General features: G+C 41.9%; 1 protein-coding gene across 1 annotated transcript in view; it reads right to left on the bottom strand.

The window, feature by feature from the left end:
• SCN11A (sodium voltage-gated channel alpha subunit 11) overlaps positions 1-24,698 on the bottom strand; it is a 107,907-nt gene that overhangs the window by 58,990 nt on the left and 24,219 nt on the right. Inside the window, exons 5-11 of the mRNA XM_035278128.3 lie at positions 17,824-17,952; positions 16,454-16,545; positions 12,069-12,248; positions 11,081-11,174; positions 3,716-3,857; positions 2,650-2,847; positions 1,598-1,771 (exon numbers count right to left, since the gene is read on the bottom strand). Of these exons, the coding sequence (XP_035134019.3) occupies positions 1,598-1,771; positions 2,650-2,847; positions 3,716-3,857; positions 11,081-11,174; positions 12,069-12,248; positions 16,454-16,545; positions 17,824-17,952 (1,009 nt within the window). The remainder of the gene's footprint in view (positions 1-1,597; positions 1,772-2,649; positions 2,848-3,715; positions 3,858-11,080; positions 11,175-12,068; positions 12,249-16,453; positions 16,546-17,823; positions 17,953-24,698) is intronic.

The following is a 24,698-nucleotide window of genomic DNA, read 5'->3' on the forward strand; positions in this document are numbered from 1 at the left end:
ATCTGGGTTGGTTCCAAGTCTTTGCTATTGTAAATAGTTCTGCAATGAACATACATGTGCATGTGTCTTTATAATAGATCTATTTATAATCCTTTGGGTATATACCCAGTAATGGGATTGTTGGGTCAAATGGTATTTCTATTTCTAGATCCTTGAGGAATTGCCACACTGTCTTCCACAATGGTTGAACTAATGTACACTCCCACCAGCAGTGTAAAAGTGTTCCTATTTCTCCACATCCTCTCCAGCATCTGTTGTCTCCAGATTTTTTAATGATCACCATTCTAACTGGCGTGAGATGGTATCTCAATGTGGTTTTGATTTGCATTTCTCTAATGACCCGGAATGATGAGCATTTTTTCATGTTTGTTGGCCTCATAAATGTCTTTTTTGAAAAGTATTTGTTCATATCTTTCACCCACTTTTTGATGGGGTTACTTGCTTTTTTCTTGTATATTTGTTTTACTTCTTTGTAGATTCTGGATATTAGCCCTTTGTCAGATGAGTAGCTTGCAAAATTTTTTTCCCATTTTTGTTGTTTGCCGATTCACTCTAATGATTGTTTCTTTTGCTGTGCAGAAGCTCTTAAGTTTAATTATCTCAATTTGTCTATTTTGGCTTTTCTTGCCATTGCTTTTGGTGTTTTAGTCATAAAGTCCTTGCCTACGCCTATGTCCTGAATGGTTTTGCCTAGGTTTCCCTCTAGGGTTTTTATGGTGTTAGGTCTTATGTTTAAATCTTTAATCCATCTGGAGTTAATTTTTGTATAAGGTATAATGTAGGGGTCTGGGAACCCTTTTCTAATCCACTTTTGAAAAGTGTCTGGGAATCCTTTTCTAATCTGCTTTTCCCCCAGGCCCCATGAATTCTGGATGCTGCTGGTGTTCCCACCCATATGTCCTCACTTGAGGACTTTCTCTGGTGACTGAAATCCCCTCTTCCCAAGTGCACAGCAAGTAGGAAATTAGAGGGAAATTATTGTCTTCAGTCTTCAGCAGTCTTTAACCTATGTTTAACCTATGATGGACCAAAGTTGGTATATATACAAGGATATATACACTCTGATGACCGTACTCCAGAATGATTAAACGTCAACTACCTGGCTTCAGTGGTAACTGGCTTGATAATGCGTCTTCACTGATTACCTTCCATTCCATATAACACTTCTTCCCTCCTCCCCCAGTGCTTCCTGGGATCACTTCCCAAATAATCTACTTGCATGGTAATGTCTTTGGGTTTGCTTCAGAGGGAGCCCACACTGACACATCACTCCTCCTCTGTCCTCCCACAGCAATCAGAACATCAGTCATCACATTGAATTGGAACTGTCTTCTTATCAGTGTGTCTCCATCATTAGCTGTATACTCTCTGGAGTATAAATCATGTATCTGCAGTACCCATCCCAGTGACAAGCAGATAATAAATACTGGACACTCTAAATCAATGTTTACAAATAAATGGATAATTGAAAAGATAGATGGATGGATGCAAGTATGTGCAAATGGTTGAATGAATGAGTAAATAAATTTTTTCAATTCGACTGGCAATGGGACCCCAACAGCACTATGGTATCATGAATTCCCTGGACAAGACTTACCGTTTTTTGGGAATCTTCATCAGAATCAGACCCTGGTGGCTGGTCTTTCCCAGGCTCTCTCATAAAGAAGGACTTCCTTTTCTTATTGCCAAAGAGCTTTCTCTTTTTGGGGGAAAAATGTGATGTTTCAAGGGAAGTAAGTGAACTTCTGTCAATTCCCATGGCAACCAGAGCCTTCGAAAGTGAACAAAAGCAATTAAAGAACAGATTACGCCTCCTCATGAAATACTGCAAATGACCCTAACCTTAGAGTGGTAGCAATCTCTCTTCTGGTAGCACTGCATCATTTAAATTGTTCTTCATCTACCTGGACCGTGCTAGCTCTGTTATTATTTACCTGGGGAAGCATATCCTGTTTTTGCACAGAGATTGCAGCCACCAAAAGGAGCACTGACTATTTCATCTCTCTGTGTCACTGCCCCTTAGCAGTGTCCAGTATGTGCTAGGCACTCAACAAATACTTACACCTGACAATGCAGATGTCAAGCACTTAGGAGGGGCATCCTTCTGACAAATCTTGTAGAGGATGAGTGGAGTATAAAGCATGGTCCCTGTCCTGAAAATCTTAGACATGAGCTGGAAGAATATAAAGATTCCAGGAAAACTATTAGAATGGCCTATAAATATGGCAAGCATTTCAGACAGGGAGGAGGGATCATTGTTGTTCTAGAGCCCATCTCAAGCAAAGGCCCCGAATGTGAACATCTCCAGATTTCCACAAGAACGTCTGGAGCACAGCCTGGATTTACATATACTTAGGGTGTATCATCTAGCCAGTAATTAGGGGCATGTCTTAGAAAGGCTAGGCTTCAGAAGGTGAAAAAGCACCAAGACCAAGTGTCTCAAGGTTCTCAAGGGCCTGGTGCCTGAACAACTTTGTGAAGAAAGCAGCACAGCCATTCTGCAAGGGGCCTGCATTCTCAGAAAAGCACCGGTAGAGAAAGTGCTGAGACCAGGCCAAGGGTGGTGGTCTTGAGTCTCAGGCCACATTGCCTCTGGCGGCCCCTTCCCCTCCCCATACCGGATCCCACTGGCTAACCCCATGTACCTACCTCCTTTTCCTCCCTTAACAGCTGCTGGGCTTCCTGAAACATCTTTTCCTTGGCCTCTATCTCAGCAGCTACATTCCTGTTCTGCTCCTCATACGCCATGGTGACAACAGCCAGGGTTAAGTTAATCAGATAGAAGGAGCCCAGGAAGATGACCACAATGAAGAAGAAGACTGAGTAGAGCCCAGTCGTACGCAGGGTCTGCAAAGGACAGAGCATGTTCTTGCATCTCAAGCCTTCTTCCACAGGAGGGCGACCATCACCCCAAGCAAAGACCACCCAGTAGCAGACAATTGGTCTTACCCAGCACTGGTGGGCTCAGCTGACCACAGCATCATCTATAGCCTCCTGAAAACCACAGGGATTCCTGATGCCCTGTTGGTCAGTGGGAGGTACTAGCCATACCTGCCCATGGAAGGTTCAGGGACTTTACTGTCTATAACTTTCTCAAGAGTATTTGCATTTTTACAATAAAAACGGTAAGAAAGATAATGCTGGTGGTAAAACTTCAGGCAGTAGGGAATCTGGAGGGTGCTAATATTTCTAGGAAGAGGTTTTCTTGAAGTTTTGTTTTGTTTGCTTGTTTGTTTGCTGTTGAGATGGAATCTCACTCTATCGCCCAGGCTGGAGTGCAGTGGCATGATCTCAGCTCACTGCAACCTCTGCCTCCTGGATTCAAGTGATTCTCCTGCTTCAGCCTTCTGAGTAGCTGGGATTACAGGCGCCTGCCACCACGCCTGGCTAATTTTTGTATTTTTAGTAGAGATGGGGTTTCACCATGTTGGCCAGGCTGGTCTTAATCTGACCTCAAGTGATCCACCCGCCTCGGCCTCCCAAAGCGCTGGGATTACAGGCGTAAGTCACCATGTCGGGCCAATTTCCTTGAAGTTTCTAACAGAATGAGGAAGGTAGAATTTGACAGTACAACTGTTAAAGATGAGACAGATGACAAAAGTGGGGAATGCATGAGAGTTATAAGTAAGTGGTAGATAAACGGGTAAGTGACAGAGGGGCAAGGAGAAGGATGGAGGGAGGGAGAGAGGAAAAAGAGAGACTATAAACAGATAACCTGTTGATAGAGCTTCTCCCAGGAATCTTGGGTCATAAGCCGGAACATGGCAAGAAAAGACCAGCCAAAGTTGTCAAAATTCGTATAATTATAGTCAGGATTAATTCTGGTGTGAATACATTCATACTGTGAGGAACAGGAACTAGATAGTGGAAACAAAGGAACAGAGAAATAATTATATATGCCACAGCCAAGCTTCCCTTTACCCCCAATGACACTGTTTTTTCCGAGGGCTGTGGGCTTACACCAGGAGCCCTAGAGGAAGGGAGTATTTGTAAAGTGGCCATTGCCCATCTGACAAGACTCTTTTGCTAATGAACTGATTAATAAATTCATATAAGATAGTTTTACACTGAAAACTTGAGTATACTGACATGTGAACAATGAATAGTAGAAAAGCACATACTATGAATATTAAGTCCCCTCTCTTCCCAGTCTCCTGATCCCACTTCCTAGAAGCAATAGTTAGCAGTTACTTTTGTAAATTTCCAGAAGTTTGTTGTGAATATACAGCACATCTATATCTATATACAACTTTTTATAATACACTTCTAACAGTGTATGTGTTCCCTCTTCTCTGCAACATTGCCAACATCTGTTACTTTTTTACTTCTAATGACAGCCATTCTGACTGGTGTTGACAGTATCTTATTGCGGTTTTGATTTGCATTTCTCTAACAGGCACTGGTGTTGAGCTTTTTTTCATATACTAGTTGGCTACATCTAAATCTTTTAAAAAAAAGTCTATTCATGTTCTTTACTTCTTAATGGAGTTGTTTTCTTCTTGTTAATTTGTTTGAGTTCCTTATAGATGCTGAATCTTAGACCCTTAGTAGATGCATAGTTTGCAAATATTTTCTCCTATTCTGTAGGTTTTCTGTTTACTCTGCTGATAGGATTTTCTTTTTTTGCTGTGCAGAAGCTCTGAAATTTAATTAGATCTCATTTGTCAAATTTTGCTTTTGTTCTGATTGCTTTTGGCATCATCATGAAATCTTTGTTCACTTCTTTGTCCAGAATGGTATAGCCTAGGCTGTCTTCCAGAGTTTTTATAGTTTGGGGATTTACATTTAAGTCTGTAATCCATCTTGAGTTGATTTTTATATATGGTGTAAGGATGGACTCCAGTTTCAATCTTCTGCATATAGCTAGCCAGTTAATCGAGCACCATTTATTGAATAGAAAGGAGTCCTTTCCCCATTGCTTGTTTTGTCAGCTTTAAGATCAGATGGTTGTAAGGGTGCAGCCTTATTTCTGGGTTCTCTATTGACCACACTGATCTATACGACTGTTGTTGTACCAGTACCATGTTGTTTTGGTTACTGTAGCCCTGTTGTATATTTTGAAGTCGAGTAACATGATGACTTCAGTTTTGAACTTTTTACTTAGGATTACCTTGGGTATTTGGCCTCTTTCTTCATTCTGTATGAATTTTAAAAGTGTTTTTTTAGTTCCATCAAGAATGTCATTGGTAATTTGATAGGAATTGCACTGAATCTGTAAATTGCTTTAGACAGTTTGTCCATTTTAATGATACTGATTCTTCCTATCTGTGAGCATGGGATGTTTTTCCATTTGTGTCATCTTTCATTTCTTTTAGCAGTGTTTTATAATTCTCATTGTAGAGATCTTTCACCTCCCTGATTAGCTGTATTCCTAGGTATTTTATTCTCTTGTCACATCGTGAATAGGATTGCATTCCTAATGTGGCTCTCAGCTTGGCTGTAGTTATATAGGAATGCTAGTGATTTTTGTACATTGATTTCGTATCTTAAAACTTTGTTGAAGTTGTTTATCAGCTGAGGGAGCTTTTGGGCTGAGACTGTATTTCTAGATACAGAACATGTCATCTGCAAACAGGGATAATTTGACTTCTTCTCTTCCTATTTGGATGCCCTTTATTTCTTTCTCTTCCTGATTCCTCTCTCCAGGACTCCCAATATTATGTTGAATAGGAGTGATGAGAGAGGGTATCCTTGTCTTGTGCTGGTTTTCAAGAGAAATGAATGCTTCCAGCTTTTCCCCATTCAGTATGATGTCGCTGTGGGTCTGACATAGATGGCTCTTATTATTTTGAGGTATGTTCCTTTAATATCTAGTTTATTGAGAGTTTTAATCATGAAAGGATGTTAAATTTATCAAAAGCATTTTCTGCAACTATTGAAATAATCATGCATTTTTTGTCTTTAGTTCTAATGAATCACATTTATTGATTTGTGTATGTTGAACGAACCATGAATCCCAAGGATGAAGCCTACTTGATTGCTGTGGATTAGCTTTTGACATACTGCTGGATTAAGTTTGTGAGTATTTAGTTGAGGACTTTTGCATCAATGTTCATCAAGGATATTGACCTAACGTTTTCTCTCTTTTTTTTGTCATGCCTCTGCCAGGTTTTGGTATCAGGATGATGCTGGTCTCATTGAATGATCTGGGAGGACTCCCTGCTCCTCAATGTTTTGAAATAGTTTCTGTAGGAATGGTACTTGCTCTTCTTTGTACATCTAGTAGAATTTGTGGATCTCTCTGGTCTTGGGATTTTTTTGGTTGGTAGGCTATTTATTATGGATTCAATTTCAGAGCTTGTTATTGGTATGTTCAGGGACTCAGTTTCTTCCTGGTTCGGTCTTGGGAGGGTGTTTGTGTCCAGGTATTTATCCACCTCTTCCAGATTTTCTAGTTTGTGTGCTTAGAGATGTTTGTAGTAGTTTTTGACGGTTATTTTTACTTCTGTGTGGTCAGTAGTAACATCCTCTTTGTTATTTCTAATTGTGTTTATTTGGATTTTCTTATTTTTTGCCTTCTGCTAGCTTTGCTGTTGCTTCTCTAACTCTTTCAGTTGTGACGTGAGATCGTGACGTTGAGATATTTCTAAGTTTTTGATGGGAGCGTTTAGTGCTATGAATTTTTCTTTTAACACTGCTTTAGCATCCAGATATTCTGGTATGTTGTGCCTTTGTTCTCATTGGTTTCAAAAAACTTCTTGATTTCTGCTTTAATTTTGTTATTTACCCATTCAGAAGCATGTTGTTTAATTTCCAGAAACATGTAATTACGTAGTTTTGGTGATTTTTTTAGTCTTGTCTTCCATTTTTATTGTGCTGTGGTCTGAGAATGTGTTTGATATGATTTTGGTTCTTTTGCATTTGCTGAGGCTTGTTTTATATTCCATTGTGTGGTCAGTTTTAGAGTATGTGGCATGTGGTGATGAGAAGAATGTATATTCTCTTGTTTTGGGGTGGAGAGTTCTGAGGAGGTCTATCAGGTCCATTTGGTCCAATGTTGAGTTCAGGTCCTGAATATCTTTGTTAACTTTCTGCCCCAATGATCTGTTTAATACTGTCAGTGCTGTGTTAAAGTCTCCCACTATTATAGTGTGGGAGTCCAAGTCTCTTTGTAGGTCTCTAAGAATTTGCTTTATGAATCTGGGTGCTCCTGTGTTGGGTGCATATATCTTTAGATTAGTTAGGTCTTCTTGTTGACTTGAGCTCTTTACCATTATGTAATACCCTTCTTTATCTTTTTTGATCTTTGTTGGTTTAGTCTGTTTCGTCTGAAATTAAGATTGCAACTCCTTCTTTTTTCTGATTTCCACTTGCTTGGTATATTTTCCTCCATTCCTTTTATTGGAGCCTGTGGGTGTCATTACATGAGAGATGAGTCTTTTGAAGACAGCATACCATTGGTTCTTGCTTTTTATCCAGCTTGCCACTGTGTGCCTTTTAAGTGGGGGCATTTAGCCCACTTACATTCAAAGCCAATATTGATACATCCTGTTCTTTCTATCTCCTAAATGTCTCTGGAATGCATCCATTAACTTCTCTTCATCACCACTGGACATCTTCATGATCTTTACTCTTTCTACCAGTCTTATAATTGGCTTCTCCATCTATTCTATGCATCCATTCTTTACACAGCAGCCATTGTGGCTTTTAAAATATACCTAACCTGCCCAGGTCATTCACCTGCCCTAAAACCTTTCCATGTCTCCTGCTTCCTTTGCGATCAAGACCAAAATCATTGGCACTGATGAGCTATCAGGTCCTTCAAGGTTGGCTCTTTTCTTAGAACTTCCTGCTCACTCTCTTGCCTGTCTTCCCAAAAAGTTGCTGGGCTTCTTATCATTCCCTACATGTTCTTATGCTCCAAGGCCTCATGCTTACCCTTGCTGTGCCTACTGTCTAGAATTATTCACTCTTTCTCTTTATCTACTGGAACCTCCTACTTAGACTTCAGATCTGAGTTGTAGTCACTGTCAGTTAGTCAGCAGAGAAGGAAGAAGTGACCAGAGGGTGATGACTAGCCCAGGCCCTGAAGAGACCAAAGCCAGCCTAGGAAGACAATCACAGACCTGCTTTCTCAGAGTGACATCTCCTCAGAAGCAAGCATGTTGTGATCAGTGTGGAATGCTGTGCACTAGGAGTTGGTTTACCATAAAACTCTGGAGCATTTATATTGCACCTAGACTGAGAGAGCTGTGCCTGGCTCATACACTTAGAGCTAAGAACCCTATAGAGACCAGTTGGACGTCGTCGATCACTAGATAAATACAAATCAAAACCACAATGAGATAGCATCTCACACCAGTCAGAATGGCTATTAATAAAAGTGAAAAAATAACAGATGCTGGCATGGATGTGGAGAAAAAGGAATATTTATCCACTGTTGGTGGGAGTGTAAACTAGTTCAACCATTGTGGAAAACAGTGTGGCAATTGCTCAAAGACCTAAAAACAGAACTATCATTTGACCTGGCAAGCCCAATTACTGGATATATACCCAAAGGAATAGAAATCATTCTATTTTAAAGACACATGCCCATGATTGTTCATTGCAGCACTATTCACAATAGCAAAGACATGGAGACAACCTGAATGCCAATCAGTGACAGACTGGATAGAGAAAATGTGGTACATATACACCGTGGAATACTATGCAGCCATAACCAAGAATGAGATCTATTCCTTTGTGGGAACATGGATGAAGCTGGAGGCCATTAACTAATGCTAGAACAGGAAAACCAAATACTACATGTTCTCACTTGTAAATGGGAGATAAATGATGAGACCACATGGATACACAGCAGGGAACAATAGATACTTGGACCTACTGAATGGTGGGTGGTGAGAGAAGGACAGGAAAAATAACTAATGGGAACTAGACTTAATACCTGGGTGATAAAACAATCTGCACACAAATTTACCTATATGACAAACCTCCACATGTACCCCTGAACTTAAAATAAAACCTAAAAAGACCAGTTCATGAACCAAAACCTCAGAAGCCACCACTAAAGAACTTAATCATGTAACCAAACACCACCTGTTCCCCAAAACCTATTGAATGTTTAAAAACCCACAAGTTACACTGCCATTAAACATGACATGTGTCCTCTGCCTCTCGACTTTCCCCACCACTCTCTATTGTCATATATACATAACACTTGATTCATTTTGTGCCTGATGTTATTTGAGTTTTCAACAGCTAAAATAGCCTTTTGGACTTTTTATAGCAGTACGTTATTGTAATAAGAGACTTTGGAGGCAAAATAATGGAAAAACAAAAAAAGTAAGACTAGTTGGAAAAAAGGCTGCTGCTTCTGTCTGTCCAGGTGACACACCCCACCTTGGATTTTGCCTGTAGTAACCACACCTGCCTGCTTGGGTGAGGGGTATAAGAAGTGCTATATGCAGCCGCTGTCAGGCTCCCTCCCGGGGTCCCCAGTCCCAGGCCACAGAGCAGGACTGGTTCATTGCCTGTTAAGAACTGGGCTACAGAGCAAGTGAGCAGCAGGTGAGTAAACACTACCGCCTGAGCTTCACCTGTGTCCGATCAGTGGCAAGCATTAGATGCTCATAGAAGTGTGAACTCTACTGTGAACTGTGCACGTGAGGGATCTAGGTTGTGCGCTCCTTATGAGAATCTAATTCTGATGATCTGAGGCGGAACAGTTTTATCCCCAAACCACCCCCACTTCTTGTTCATAAAAAAAAGTATCTTCCATGAAACTGGTCCCTGGTGCCAAAATGTTGGGGATCTTTCTGGCAGCAGGGACAGGTTTCATGGAAGACAGTTTTCTTCCTAGAATGATCCTCAACAAGATCAGTGCAGAGCGCTCTGTTGAGAATAATTCTAGAATGCTCAGTAAGCCCAATATGAGATTAAATCCTACTGTGTCTTGCAAATGGAGAGAAGCCTTCCCTAATTCTCCAGACAAGGTCACGTCCCATCACACCTCTCAGCCCCTGCTCATCATGCTTGTAATGCTCACCACACTTTCTAGTAGTCATGCATTGCTGGACCACAGGAATACATTCTGAGAAATGTGTAGTTAGGCAGTTCTGTTGTGTGAACATCACAGAGTGTACACACAAACCTAGATGGTATACCCTACTACACACCTAGACTATACGACATAGCCTATTGCTCCCAGGCTACAGACTTGTATGGTGTGCTACTGTACCGAATACTGTAGACAACTGTAACACAACAGTAAGAATTTGTGTATCTAAACAGAGAAAAGGTACTGAAAAAATACAGCATTATAATTTTGTGGGGCCAATATCTTTTACGTCATCCATCATCAACCTAAACATCATTATGCAACATGTAACCGCATTTTCTGTGCCTCCGTCTTCCCTAGAAGACAGAAATTCCAAAAGTGTGGGGCTGCCTTGTTTATAATTGCTTAAATCAGAGCTTGCCACTCTGTAGATTCTTGTTATCCATTCGTAATTTAGGAATGGATGTCATCTATCTCATCAGAGTACCTTGCATATTATCTTAATTTGAAAGGGACTCAATAAATCTTCACTGAATTGAATCTTTCATCACAGAAAGCACTGATATCCTGAAAAAAACAAGTTTCCCTACAGGACCAGAGAGGGCCAGCAGCTGTTGGGGCAAGTGTGAACGGACGCGTGTTCAACTGTGCTTGTGATTAGAAGCCGTAGTGGTCAACAGGTCAACAAAGAGAAGCAGCTTGTGCAGATAGTCCTGCAGCAGGGTGACGCTGCTGAGCAGGAAGCAAGGGCCTCACAGAGCTCTCAGGCATGACATCCCTTCACAGCTTTGGAAGCCCTGAATATCCACTCCATGAAGCTGAAACATCACTGTCTCAGTAGGTTTCTTATAAACTTCCAATTTAACATAACTAGGGAGGAAAGCTGCTTTACACACCAGGAAATGATTCTTTAATTTAATAACACAAGTCTAAACTAGTTTAGACACATGAAATGCTTGGTACTGTGTGAGAACTATCATCACCGTGTCCACCAGTCATTAGATAAAGACTGTTCGCCACGTCACGCTAAAAAGTCTAGAGGTGCTCCTCTTGGGAGAAAAATGAAGAATATAAACATCTTACCTGTTACCCATCCAAGTGCCACACATTCTGAATTCAGTTGAATTTTCTTTCTTTTCAAAGCAATAGTCTGGAAAGAAACGGGGGCCCAAGACCTCTGGAAGGAGCAAGAAAAAAGGAGGGAAAAGAGGAAGGAGAAGTTGGAGGAGGAAGGAGTGACATCACACCACCACTTTGCCTCTCAGTAAACAGTACTGAACCAAGATCCTCCCTGGGAGTAGCTGGACACGGACCCATCCCATGACAGACATCAAGAGAGTGCAGTTACATGAGATTCAGAAGTAGGTGTAGGGTCAACCTCTCTACGGAGAGGGTGGGCACAGAAAGAAGTGTTATTGGCTGGGCATGGTGGCTCACGCCTATAATCCCAGCACTTTGGGAGGCTGAGATGGGCGAATTACAAGGTCAGGAGATTGAGATCATCCTGGCCAACATGGTAAAACTCTGTCTCTACTAAAAATACAAAAATTAGCTGGGTGTGGTGGCATGTGCCTGTAATCCCAGCTACTCTTAAGGCTGAGGCAGGAGAATCACCTGAACCTGGGAAGCGGAGGTTGAAGTGAGACGAAATTGTGCCACTGCACTCTAGCCTGGAGACAGAGCTAGACTCCATCTCAAAAAAAAAAAAAAGTGCTGTCATTGGAGAAATACTTGAGGAGCGGGGGCTTGGAAACTGCTGGTTATCACTGGCCAAATCCAAACATTCCACAAACTTCCGCAAAACGTCACAGAAAAGAGATCTAAATGGCAAAAGGATGTGAGAGCATAGAATTGCTCTTGTGGATGTGCTTTCAAGACTCTCCTTCTCCATGGCAACACAAAGAACAAGGCACTTCTCTAAGAAATGCATCTGCCCACAGGAGCACCCTGGATGGATTAAGTCCTCCCTTGTACCTAAGACAGTTTGTAAGCGAAGTGTGAAGGCAGGACAAGTGAGCATAAGTAGAAATTAACCATGCAAAAATCAAGGATTGAAAGGTTGGGTATTTACCACAAGCCTCCTGGTTACTGACGTTTTTACAGTCGCTCCGGACGCATTTCAGGTTCAGACTTCCCATGAAGAGCTGCTGACCTACCAGGGCAAAGATGCTGAGGCAAAAGAGGGTGAGGATAATCACATTGATCAGCTTCTTCACAGAGCGCAGCAAGGCTCCCACGATGACCTTCAGACCTGAGAAAGAGGACAGGCGTGGGGAGAAGCCCATTCCCCTCAGCCAGACACACTCAAGGCCAAGGAAGGAGCAAATGAGGTCTTGGAAACTGTCAAAGTGCAGGCTGGAGCTGCAGTCCAGCCTAGCCTAGGATTCTGATGCCTTGAGTTCTTGCTGCAACTCTGTGCCTTGGAAGCTGAGTGTTCATCAAAGCAGTCAACAAGTCTGAGACAGTCTCGATTCCTGCCCTGTGCCTGCCTCAGTGCTGCTGTGAGGAGCAAGCAACGGGGCTTTGAATAGAAACATGCCACGAGGACTCAGGCATAGCTTGAGGACAGTTGCAAAGGCACCACCTTAGCTGGGGCCACAGTAGAGAATGAGATAGACCCGTATCTGACATTTAGTAGTTACCATCTACTGTCAAAGTACATGAGTACCATGAGACATAGCTAAACTGTGGAGTGGAAGGGATGAAGAAGGAGCTTTGTCTAGACTCAAGTTATGAGGATATCTTGGGAAGGAAAACTCAGATGATCAGTTATAATAGAGTGTTTTCTTTTCATCCACTTATTCAAGAAGTATTTATTAAGCACCTATTGTGTCCATGGCACGTGGTTCAGCTGCCAAAGTTACAAAATAAGAGAGACATAATCTCATGGCATGCTAGCAAATATTTAAAACTGGGCCTTCAAGCAGGAGGGGAGAGGGCCCTGATTTACAGCTTTCCTTGTTTTCTGAATTCTGTAGTATAGATCTTGATCCCCCCTTGCCACTGTGGTAGATTTCAAGCTACCAACATGATGTTACTGGACAGAGCTGAGAAAAGAACAAGTCAGCTCCAGCAATCCACTGAGTCATGGGCTTTGCTCTCAAGATAACTGGAGAGATAAACTCCCAGACGAGATTGCAACGCATGGAGTGAACTAAGTGACAAACTTCGGTTGATCAGTGTAGAGGTGAGAGCACATGGCGGCGTACAGTGGAAGGCCAAGCCCTCAGTGGGTGAGCTGACTACAAAGTACGATGCCGGGTAGCAGGAACCTGGAGGCCAAGCTGGGACACTCACTGTATCACCAGGTGAAGGCAAAGCAGAGGCTACTGCAGCAGCACCCAAGGCAGGTTTGAATCTATAACAAGAGGCTTCTCCCAAGCGAGAAATGCGGATGAGTGATGACTGAGATTCCTGGATCCTTTTTCCATAGTGCCATAAAAGGTTGTACCTCACACCCTTACTTCCAAAAAGCATCCAGGCATCTCAGTGCATTTCGTGGGCCAAAATATAGGTCTTATTCACCTGTGTAGAGATGAAGACGGGGACACGAAAGCTGCTAGATGACTACCTGAATGTGTATTTACTTGTGTGAAAATAAGAGGGGCTCTGCTCACGCAGAAAGCTCCTGACTCTACCTAAGAAAACAAAGTCCTACTTGCAAAAGAAGAAGTAGAGGAAGAAGAAGGAGGAGAAGGAGAAAGAGAAGAAAAAGAACAAGGAGAAAAGAAGAACAAGAACAAGAAGAAGAGAAGAAGGGACAAATTCTGTATAAAGTGTTATCTGACTACCCGTTTCTTTATTGCTATTCAGTTGCTTTTCTGGAGTTTCGAAAAATAACCCACTGCTTCTGTTTGAAAGGATTTACATTGCCTGGAGTTTAGGTAGTGGGGCCGTATGGTATAATTTAAGTCTATATAATCAGCACAACAAAATAGTTCCCATGTCTTCTCATAGTTTGTCAAAGTCATTGATAGAAAAGAAGGGGAGGGGAGAAGGTGAAAGGAAAGGACTCCAGAGAGGGAAGATAATAAACTTTTTACTTTGTTTGTTTTGCTAAACAAAAAGAGAGGAAATGGGAAGGAGAGGGAAAGGGTGTGCTATAATAACCTTATTTTCAATTAACTGAAGTTCATATTCACGCCCGACCCTGGCTTCATCCTGCTCTGCAAGGCTAAAGTGCCTTCCTCGCCTGGCTGCCAGGGGAAACCTTTGGTTCCCCTCCTACTTCACTGGTGGCTGCTGCTCATCTCCTTCCCTGGTTTCTCCTCTTCTCTCGTGTCATGTTTCAGTGCCCTGGAGCTCAGGCCTTGGTCCTCTTCTGTTCTCCATCATTGCTTATTCCCCTGGTGATCTCATCAGATCTCACGAGTTTAAATATCATCTATAGACCCTTGATTCCTGAAATGGTACCTCCCTGGAATCCCGGACTCATATATACCTAACTGCCTACTGAACCCTTTCCCTTGTGTCTCACAGCCATCTCTAACACAGCATGTTCAAGGCTGGCTGGTGATCTGACCCCAAGGCCTGCTCCTCTCACAGCCTTCTGTCTCTCAATCAGTGACATCAGACATGAAAGTCATTTTTGACTCCTCTCTTTTGCTCACATTATGTATACAATTGATCAATCAGGAAATGCTATTGTTTTTCACCGTCAGGTTGACACAGAACCAGACCAGTGTCCGCCCACTCCACTACCACTACCTGATCAGAAAGCACAGCCATGCCTTGCTTGGATAACGGTCTCTTGTGTCAGTTTTGGTTTTGAGGAGCAGACATTCTGAGATCAGATGTGCCAGAGAATTGTGGGAGTTGGGAGGATGCCTGTGAAAGATGAGCGGGGGGAGCAGAAGTGGGCAGGGAGAAGCTTCAGACTGTGGCACAAGTTTGACGTCTGAGAGAGAGACAAGGAAGGGCTGGATAGGAGGAACCTCAGACTACAGTGCAGCTGTCAGAGTCCTCCAGCCAGGTTGCTGGAGAGCTCCTGAGCCAAAGTTTCCTGTTAGAAGAATCCCAGATGCTTCAGGAACGGGCCAGCACTAGAACCCACACGTATCGTGCAGAGCAGGTATGATCTCAGCATGTGCATGAATGCAGTGGGGAACCCAGAGACGTGGAAGCCGGGATCTTTAGTCCACCGTGCTCCCTGCAGAAGAAGGTCTTCCTGCTTCTGCCACCTCACCTATATTCCATTCTCCACACAACAGCTCCCACTTCTTCAGAGTGAAGCCCAGATCCTCCCTGTGTATACAGGACTCCCTTTCACTTTTTCTTTCCCTTCTTCCCTCCCTCCCTCTCTCCCTCCTTCCTTTCTCTCCTTCTTGCCTTCCTTTCCTTCCTTCCCTTTTTCTTTCTTTCTCTTTTTCTCTTTCCTTCTCTTTCCTCCCTCCGTCCTTCCTTTCTCTTCCTTCCTTCCCTTTTCTTTCTTTTCTTTCCTCTCCTTTCCTTCCTTCCTTTTTTACCCCTTCCTTCCCTCCCTCCCTCCTTTCTCTCTCTCTTTCTCTCTTTCCTTCCTTCCTTCCTCTATTTCTTTCTTTCTCTCTCTCTTCCTCCCTCCCTCCCTCTCTCTTTCTCTCTTTCTTTCTTTCTCCTGGAGTGCAATGGTGCAATCTCAGCTCACTTCAGACTGCAACCTCTGCCTCCCAGGTTCAAGGAATTCTCCTGCCTCCGTTTCTCAAGTAGCTGAGATTACAGGTACCCACCACCATGCCTGACTAACTTTTGGATTTTTGTAAAGATAAGGCATCACCATACTGGCCAGGCTGGTCCCAAACTCCTGGCCTCAAGTTATATGCCCACCTTGGCCTCCCAAATTGCTAGGATTACAGGCATGAATGACCATGCCCAGCCCCCCTTCACTTCTGTGGTCCCACCTCCACCACCTGGCCCCTCACTCCCTCCCCTCCAGTCCCATCCTCATCCTTGCTACTCCTCAATCTCGGTGCTGGCTGTTTCCCATGCTCAGAGTACTCTTTCCCATATATCTGCTTGTGTCACTTCCTCACCACCTTCAAATCTCTGCCACCTCTCACCTCAATGACAACTATCCTGATCTGTTGAAAATTGCAACCTGCTTCCCCTATATCCTGTGACTTGCCATAGCCCCATGGTGTCTGCTTTCTCTTTATATTTTCCCTGGTACATATCACTGGCGACACAATGTACTTACTTATTATAGCCATTGCCTGGTGTCTGCCTCCCCTCCCCGTCCCCTGAAAGGTAAAACTCCATGACACCAGGGGTCTGTATCCATTTGCTTACTAATAGATCCTAAGCAGTTAGCACAGTCCCTGGACACATTAGGTGCTCAATAATTATCAGTTGGACCATCAAATAAATGTGTAAAGCAGGGTTGGTCGGTTTGTTTTTGGTTTACATGACATAGTGAAAAAATTTAAATACAAATTAACATTCTTTCTAGATAAGAGCCAGTGTGAAAAGTGAGTGACTTACGTGAAACTACTGAAATTGCTTTCAAAGCTCTCAACACACGGAAGGTGCGCAGGGACAACAGATTGATGCTGATGCACCAGTATGACACCATCCTGTAAGACAAAGCACAGGGAGAGCGTGGGCTTGCTCAGTTCTGCAGCTGCACTGCACATGGCCACAAAGCCACAGGTAAGCTCAGCCTGGGGCCTGTGCCCTCCAAGGTGGAATCGACAGCCCCACCTTTACCTCAGGATATGGCAATACCACTGTTCATTGCTATGGACCATGAACTGCAGAAGAGGCTGCTCTCAGTTCACCTTCATATGTGGACACAGATGACGACTCCTTGAAATAGTCCATACACTTGTGGCTACATCCGTAAATAACAGAAGTCTCTCAAATACACACTGAGTGGCTGGCAAGCTCCATGCCCCAAGGCACTTCACTAAGGTCTCCAGCCACTACACGGTCAGGCCTGAATGTGAACCCAGGCAGGGTAGCTCCAGAGCCACACTCTTAACAACTGTGCTTCACTGCCTTTCAATAACTAAGAGCACACAACCTTTGAACTTCAAATGTAAAACTCTGAAATTACTAGCACCTACTTCCAAGGGCTTTTGTGAATATTAAATAGGAAAAAATATGCAAACTGCTCAACATAATACCTCGTACAAATGAAATGATACTAGGTTAACTATTGCTGTGCTGGCAATGGGACATTGCATTTCTTGCTTTTTCTTTTGCTGACTCCATTACGTCATTCAGATTCCAAATCAGTGTCCTTCCCTTCAGGAAGAGCCTCAGCCTTCACCTTAGACCAAACATAATGATAAACTCAAAATGGACCATGGACTGAAACATAAAAGCCAAAACTACAGAACTTCCAGAAGTAAACATGAATAAAGCTCTTTGTAACCTTGTAGTAGCCAAAGACTTTTGAGACTGCTTGGTTCTTCCTGTGTCCTCTGACAGCTCAGTATATGTACGGTCCCCATCCTGGTACTCACTGTACCATATTGTAAGGGTCATTAATTGTCACTGTTCCACTCTGGACTGTGAACTTCATAAGATTGAAAACGATGTCTTTTTTTTTTTTTCATTGGCACACCCCTGTATCTCGCATAGAGCCTGGCCCATAATAGGCCAGTGTTGGTGAGTAAATGGCTGAAGGAACAGGAACTTGAGTGTTGACCTAGAAATGGGTTTGTGTGTGAAGGCCTCTGGCCAACTGGCTGCATGTGCTGTTCAGGGCACACCAACACAGAATTCAGAGCTCTAGTCACTACTTCGCCACACTCAGCCACTCACATGGAGCCACACAGAGCACTGTGGAAGCAAAGGGGCTTCTTTCCCACCCCAAGTCTCTTTAAAAACATCTTTAACATTCTTACGCTGTTCCAATGACAAGGGAGTCCAGCCAGTTCCATGGATCTCGAAGGAAAGAAAACTCATCCAGAATGAAACCTCTTGCCAATATTTTAATCAAAGCTTCAAAAATATAAATCCCAGTGAAGACATACCTAAAAAGCAAATCATTCACAACAGGAAGGAACATGATAAACAATGGGAATGGCAAAGAGCCCTTCTATCTTACGGGCCTTGATATTTTTTTCCATTTCAATGTGACATTTAACATTCTGGTCTTCAGCAAACCAGAGTTCGAAAAGGCAAGCTGCTTAAGCAAATTTTGGCATTTAGAATTCCAGAGAAACCAGCCTACAGATAAACTGTGAAGGTGCATTTCAAGGCCTAGATTTATGGCCACATTCCCAAGAGTAATTTCAGGTAACATGAGGCCCAAGCACTGGAGGTTGCAGTTGGTCACCACAATTCTAGAGTTGTCATTCTGATGGGCAAGAGACAATTGTGACAGAACAATGAAGAGAGTAAATGACAAGCAAATGGCTGAATTTTTCATTCTTGTGTTCATGGATCGGAAGGCTTAATATTGTTAAGGTGTCATACTACCCGGGGTGATCTACAGATTCAGTGCAATCCTTATCAAATTTCCAATGACATTTTTTTACAAAAATATAAAAATCCATCCTAAAATTCATATGGAATTTCAAGGGACCCGAAATAGCCAAAATAATGTTGAAAAAAAATATTGGGAGGTCTCACACTTCCTGATATTGAAATTTATTACAAAGCTACAGTAATCAAAATAGGTGTGTATTAGTCCATTCTCACACTGCTAATAAAGACATACCCAAGACTGGGTAATTTATAAAGGAAAGAGGTTTAACTGACTCACAGTTCAGCATGGCTGGAGAGGCCTCAGAAAATCTACCATTATGGTGGAAGGGGAAGCAAACACGTCCTTCTTCACATGGCAGCAGGAAGGAGAAGAATGAAAGAAAAGCGAAGGGGGAAGACCCTTATAAAACCATCAGATTTCCCGAGAACTTATTCACTATCACGAGAAGAGCATGGGGGAAACCATTCTCATGATTTAATTATCTCCCACCAGGGCCCTCCCATCAGATGTTGGGACTATGGGAGCTACAATTCAAGATGAGATTTGGGTGGGGACACAGCTAAACCATATCAAGGTGGTACTAACATAAAGACACATATACACCAATGGAATAGAACAGAGAGCCCAGAAGTAAACTTTTGCACATATGGTCAAATTATTTTCCACAAGAGTGACAAGACTGTGAAATAGTTTTGGAAAAAGGGCAGTCTTTTCAACAAATGATATTAGGAAAACTGAATCTCCACTTGCAAAAAATGAAATTAGAACCTTAACTTACACCATATAAAAAACTATTTCAATATGGATTAAAGCCCTAAATGTAAGATCTGAAAAAAATAAAATTCATAGAAGAAAAATTTGAAAGTTATACATCTAACAAGAAATTAATATACAGCATATGTAAATAACTCCTACAACAGAAAACCAAACACTGCATGTTCTCACTCATAAGTGGGAGTTGAACAATAAGAACACATGGACACGGGGAGGGGAATATCATACAATGGGAATGTTGGGGGGGTGGGGAAAGGGGAGTGAGAGCATTAGGACAAATACCTAATGCATGTGGGGCTTAAAACCTAGATGATGGGTTGATGGAACAGCAAACCACCATGGTACACATATACCTATGTAATAAACCTGCATGTTCTGCAGATTTATCCCAGAACTTATAGTAAAATAAAATAAAACAAACAAAAAAAGAACTCTTATAATTCAATAATAAGAGATTAAATTACCTAATTTAAAAATGACCAAATGATTTGAATAGATATTTCTCCAAAGATGAAATATAAATGGCCAACAAGCATATGAAAAGATGCTGAACATCACTAATCATTAGTGAAATGCAAATCAAAACCACAAAGAGATGACCTCACACCCGTTAGGATGGCTACTATTTTTTTTTAAAACATAAAATAAGAAGCGTTGATGAAGATGTGGAGAAATTGGCACACTTATGCACTGTTGATGGGATTGTAAAATGGTGCAATCCCTATGGAAAACATTATGAAGACTCTTCACAGATTAAAAATAAACCTGCCATACTATCCAGCAAAGCTACATCTAGGTCTATGTACAAAAGAATTGAAAGCAGGGTCTCAAGGACATATTTGCTTACCCATGTTCATAGTAGCACTGTTCACAATAGCCAAGAGGTGGAAGCAACCCAAATGCCCTTTGCCAGATAAATAGACAATCTTCTAAAAAAATAGCTTATATCTTTTTCTATATTCTCAAGCTGTCGAAAATACTGGATCTGCACAAATACACACACACACACACGGGACTGAAACAAGTAAGTAATTCGGTCAAACAACCTGTTAGTTCAGGGTAAAATGTGGTATATGCATGTGATGGAATATTAATCAGCCTTAGAAAGGAAGAAAATGTTGTCACATTCTACAACATGTATAAAGCTTGAAATTACTATGCAAGGTGAAACAATCCAGTCATAAAAAGACAAATACTGTGTGATTCCACTTACATGAGGCAGGGGCTGAGGGAAAGATTGAAATGGGGAGTTGGTATTTTATTGATATAGAGTTTCAGTTTTGCAAGATGAACAGAGTTCTGGAGGGGAATAATAATGACAACGTTGTACGACACTGTGAATGTACTTAATTCCACTGGACTTAAAATAGTTAAGATGGTATCTTTTATGTTATATGTACGTTATCACAATTTTAATAAAATCTAGCTCCTTTCTTTTTCTTCCCTGAATCTTCCATCACATTCTATCTTTGCTATGGTTGGAATCTCCCCTCCAAAAGTCATGCTGACATTTAATTGGCACTATCATGGTGTTAAGAGCTGGGACTCTTAGGAGGTGATTAAGCCATGAAGGCACTGCCTTTGTGTATTAATGCCAATGAGTCAGGAGTGTGTTCCTGACAAAAGGTGAGTCCAGGCCTCTTCCCTTGCTCTCTCATGTGCACATTTTTGCCCTTCTGCCCTCTGCCTTCTGCCATGGGATGAATGAAGCAGCAAGAAGACCCTCACCAGATGCAGACCCTTTGATCTTGGACTTCCCAGCCTCCAGAACTGTAATAAATACATCTGTATTCTTGACAAATTATTCAGTCTGTGGTATTCTGTTATCACACCATAAAATTGACTAAGACAATTCTCTAATTTATTTCCCTTTTTATCTTCTGCCTCAAAAAAATCTCATATCTTTTGTTAAAATTCCAAGCTGCAAAAATACTGGGTCTGAAAGCATGAACACAGGTGTGTGCGTGCGCACGTGCACACACACACACACACACACACACACACACACACATTCACTCAGAACAGAAACAAGCAATTCAGTTTAACAGCCTGTCAGTTCAGAGTAAAAGAAGTGGACCTTTTCTGGTAAACCATCCATCCTAGTAGCCTTGAAAGCTAAAGAACAAAGGCCTTGAGGACTTGAAAAAACTCGAAGCAGCCAAGTCCAAAGCAGAAATGGTCCTGAGGCTGCTACAGGCAAGAGCTCCTCCTTGCTGCAGGTTTTTTTCTGAGCTACTCACCTTTTGTGTGACAAATGAGCATATCAGATTAAATAATGTCTGTCCTAAAATATATGTGCATAAATGTGGGGTTGCAGGAGGCTGTTAAAAATGTTTACAATCGCAAAGACCTGGAACCAACCCAAATGCCCATCGATAGACTGGACTAGAAAAATGTGGCACATATACACCATGGAATATTATGCAGCATTCAAAAATGATGAGTTCGTGTCCTTTGTAGGGACATGGATGAATCTGGAGAACATCATTCTCAGCAAACTGACACAAGAACAGAGAATGAAATACCGCATATTCTCACTCATAGGTGGGTGATGAACAATGAGAACACATGGACACAGGGAAGGGAGTACTACACACTGGGGTCTATTTGGGGGGAATAGGGGAGGGACAGCGAGGGGGGGGAGAGCTGGGGAGGGATAGCCTGGGGAGAAATGCCAAATGTGGGTGAAGGGGAGGAAGGCAGCAAAACACACTGCCACGTGTGTACCTATGCAACTATCTTGCCTGTTCTGCACATGTACCCCAAAACCTAAAATGCAATTAAAACATGTCCTCAGATAAAGAGGCATTAGAAGAATTTAAAAGGGCAACATCTTTTAATAACAGTTTTAAAGTATAAAGCCGTAGGCGCTTTGATAAGAATCTGCAATAGTACATTCATGGGATTTTTCAAGTCTTCATACAGGTCTCAAGCAAATGAGACAGCAAACCCTGGCTGCTATTTCTGACTGACATTCTAGCCTCCCACCTCTTCCCTCCACCATTCTCTCTTTTCCAGCTGAAGCCTGACCAATGTGGGACAGGCAGACCAAAATGACATCTTGGTGTGGAGTAGAGCCATGCCTGCCAGCAGGAATTACATGCCTCCTTGTATGAAGACATTTTTAACAGCCTCCTCCCACCCAAATTCATGTATCCTCTGTTTATCCAAAACTGACAGGAGAGAACGGCAGCTTTCCCGACCCTTACCTCCTGCCTCTCTGCTTCCCTAGAGCCTAAAAAGGGGTTTTCCTCCCTGCCTTATGGGTATTTTAATAGTGAAAATGGCCTTAGAGCAAATTGCCTTCCAATTGGGCCACTGCTTCCCATAATAGAGAAAAAAGGCTCCTTGCATCTCACCACAAGGACTAGGCAGGGCAAACCACTGCTGTGGAGACAACTTAGTCTCCTGATCTGCCTCCTCTATAGGTCCTACCCTCCTGATCACAAAGGCTTCCAGGGAAGTTGCAGTAAGTAACTCAGCACCTCATACAACAGCCAAATCTCCAAAGGGGAGATCACTTTCCCCAGGGACACTGCCAAGATGGCATCTATTCCCAGGACTACCTGTGTCCTCCTCAAGAAACAGCCCCCACGCTGGCCAGCCTTAACCAGATTTCAGGTTCCACCTAGCAACAGAGAGGGATGGTCCCTACAAAGATGCCACCTAGGACCGTGAAGAATTCTCTACAGACAAATGGAGCAAATCAGACCCTGTAGTCAAAGAAAGTGCAGTTTTCAAAGTCTTACCTCTAACCTGTGTCCCAGAAACCACGAGAACTAAGTAAAGGAGAATAGATATGTATGTGATCTTAGAGAACACTTCCAGGAAAAAAGTAGGGTGGAAGTGACTGGAGACTGCCTTCCCAAATTTCCATTAAATATCTGTGAAAACGTTTGAAAATAAAAATATGTTCTAAAGAAGCATGAAGAAAGTGAGCATCACCCAGATTCCAAGTCCTTCCTGCACTGGAGCATCAAACCTTGCTCACATAGCCCTTTTCCTGAAGATGCTATATTCCCTATTAAGTACCTGTAAGGTCTGGGAGTCCCTGGTCCTACTCCCCACCAGAGGCATAAACAGCGGCTAGCCAGCCTTCACCGTCTACCTATAGCAGGAGTGATGCCCTCAAGCCTTAGAAATGGTAAGTCATTGCTCCACTCATTTAAAAAATATTAGATAAGCCATTCCATTCACAAGAAGCTTCTTGTATTTGCCTGAACCTGAGTGGGTCTCTTTGAATTACGAGAGGATCTGAAAGAAAAGATACAGCTACAAGGGTAACTAATGTGGGAGAGGTAGTACAATACTGGCAACTTGCCGAGTCAGATACCACAAATATTACTGTAAGCATTCTTAAAGAAGAATCTGCAAGGAATTAAACCAAGGAGGAAGGGAAATAATATAAAAGACATTTAGAAAATATTAAAATTTGAAATGTCACATATTAAAACCTACAAGGCAGAGACAAAGCTGTATCCCTAAGTGTCTTTCATATAAATATTTGTATTATTTACAGCAAGAAGGAAAATGCATGAATTAAACATTCAAATTCATATTTTAGAAAACATTATGCCCTATTGAATGTATAATGAACAAAATTAAAGAAGGTAGAAGGAAAAATATTATATTTTTAAATAGAATTTAAGGCCAGGTGTTGCGGCTCACACCTGTAATCTCAGCACTTTGGGAGGCTGAGGCAGACGGAACACTTGAGTCCAGGAGTTCAAGACCTGGGCAACACGGCAAAACCCCATCTTTACTAAAAGTATAAAAATTAGCCAGGTGTGGCAGTGCACACCTGTAATCTCAGCTACTTGGGAGGCTGAGACACAAGAATCACCTGAATCCAGGAGGTGGAGGTTGCAGTGAGTGGAGATTGCTCCAGTGCACTCCAGCCTGGGCAAGCAAGCAAGATTCTGTCTCAAAAAATAAAAAATAAAATAAAAATAGAATTTAAGACATAAAAAGAATTTAAAACATAGTTTTAGAAAAACATATAATTTAAGACAAACAGAATTTAAGACAGTTTTAGAAAAAACTATAGAATAGTTTTTAAAATAGAATTTAAGACATAGTTTAGAAAACAGAAAGTGGCAAGCCTCTGGCAAATCTAATCACAGAAATGAGAAAACATATTAACAAAATGATAAATGAGAAGAATATAGCAATATATTCAGAGAAATTTTAAAACTAAAGATTAGCAATAAAAAAATGAAAATGCTATTAATAAATGAATCCCTTCCCATTTCACTAATTCCTTATATCCTTCCCCAAAAGATTTTCAGATATAAATCACTTTACTGGATACATCTTTCTTTCTTTCTCTCAGTATGACTCATTTCCATGCTATTAAAAACATTTCGAAACATGGAAAAGATGGGAAGCCATACAAATCATCAAGAGACTAAACAAATGCTGAAGTTACAAGGTATAATGAAATAAAAGACCACATTTATAATGGCAACAGAAACCAATAAAATTCACTAACAAATTTAACAAGAATTGCGGAAG

This window comes from Callithrix jacchus, chromosome 17 (genome assembly GCF_049354715.1).
Source record: "Callithrix jacchus isolate 240 chromosome 17, calJac240_pri, whole genome shotgun sequence".
NCBI classification, from domain to species: Eukaryota; Metazoa; Chordata; class Mammalia; order Primates; family Cebidae; genus Callithrix; species Callithrix jacchus.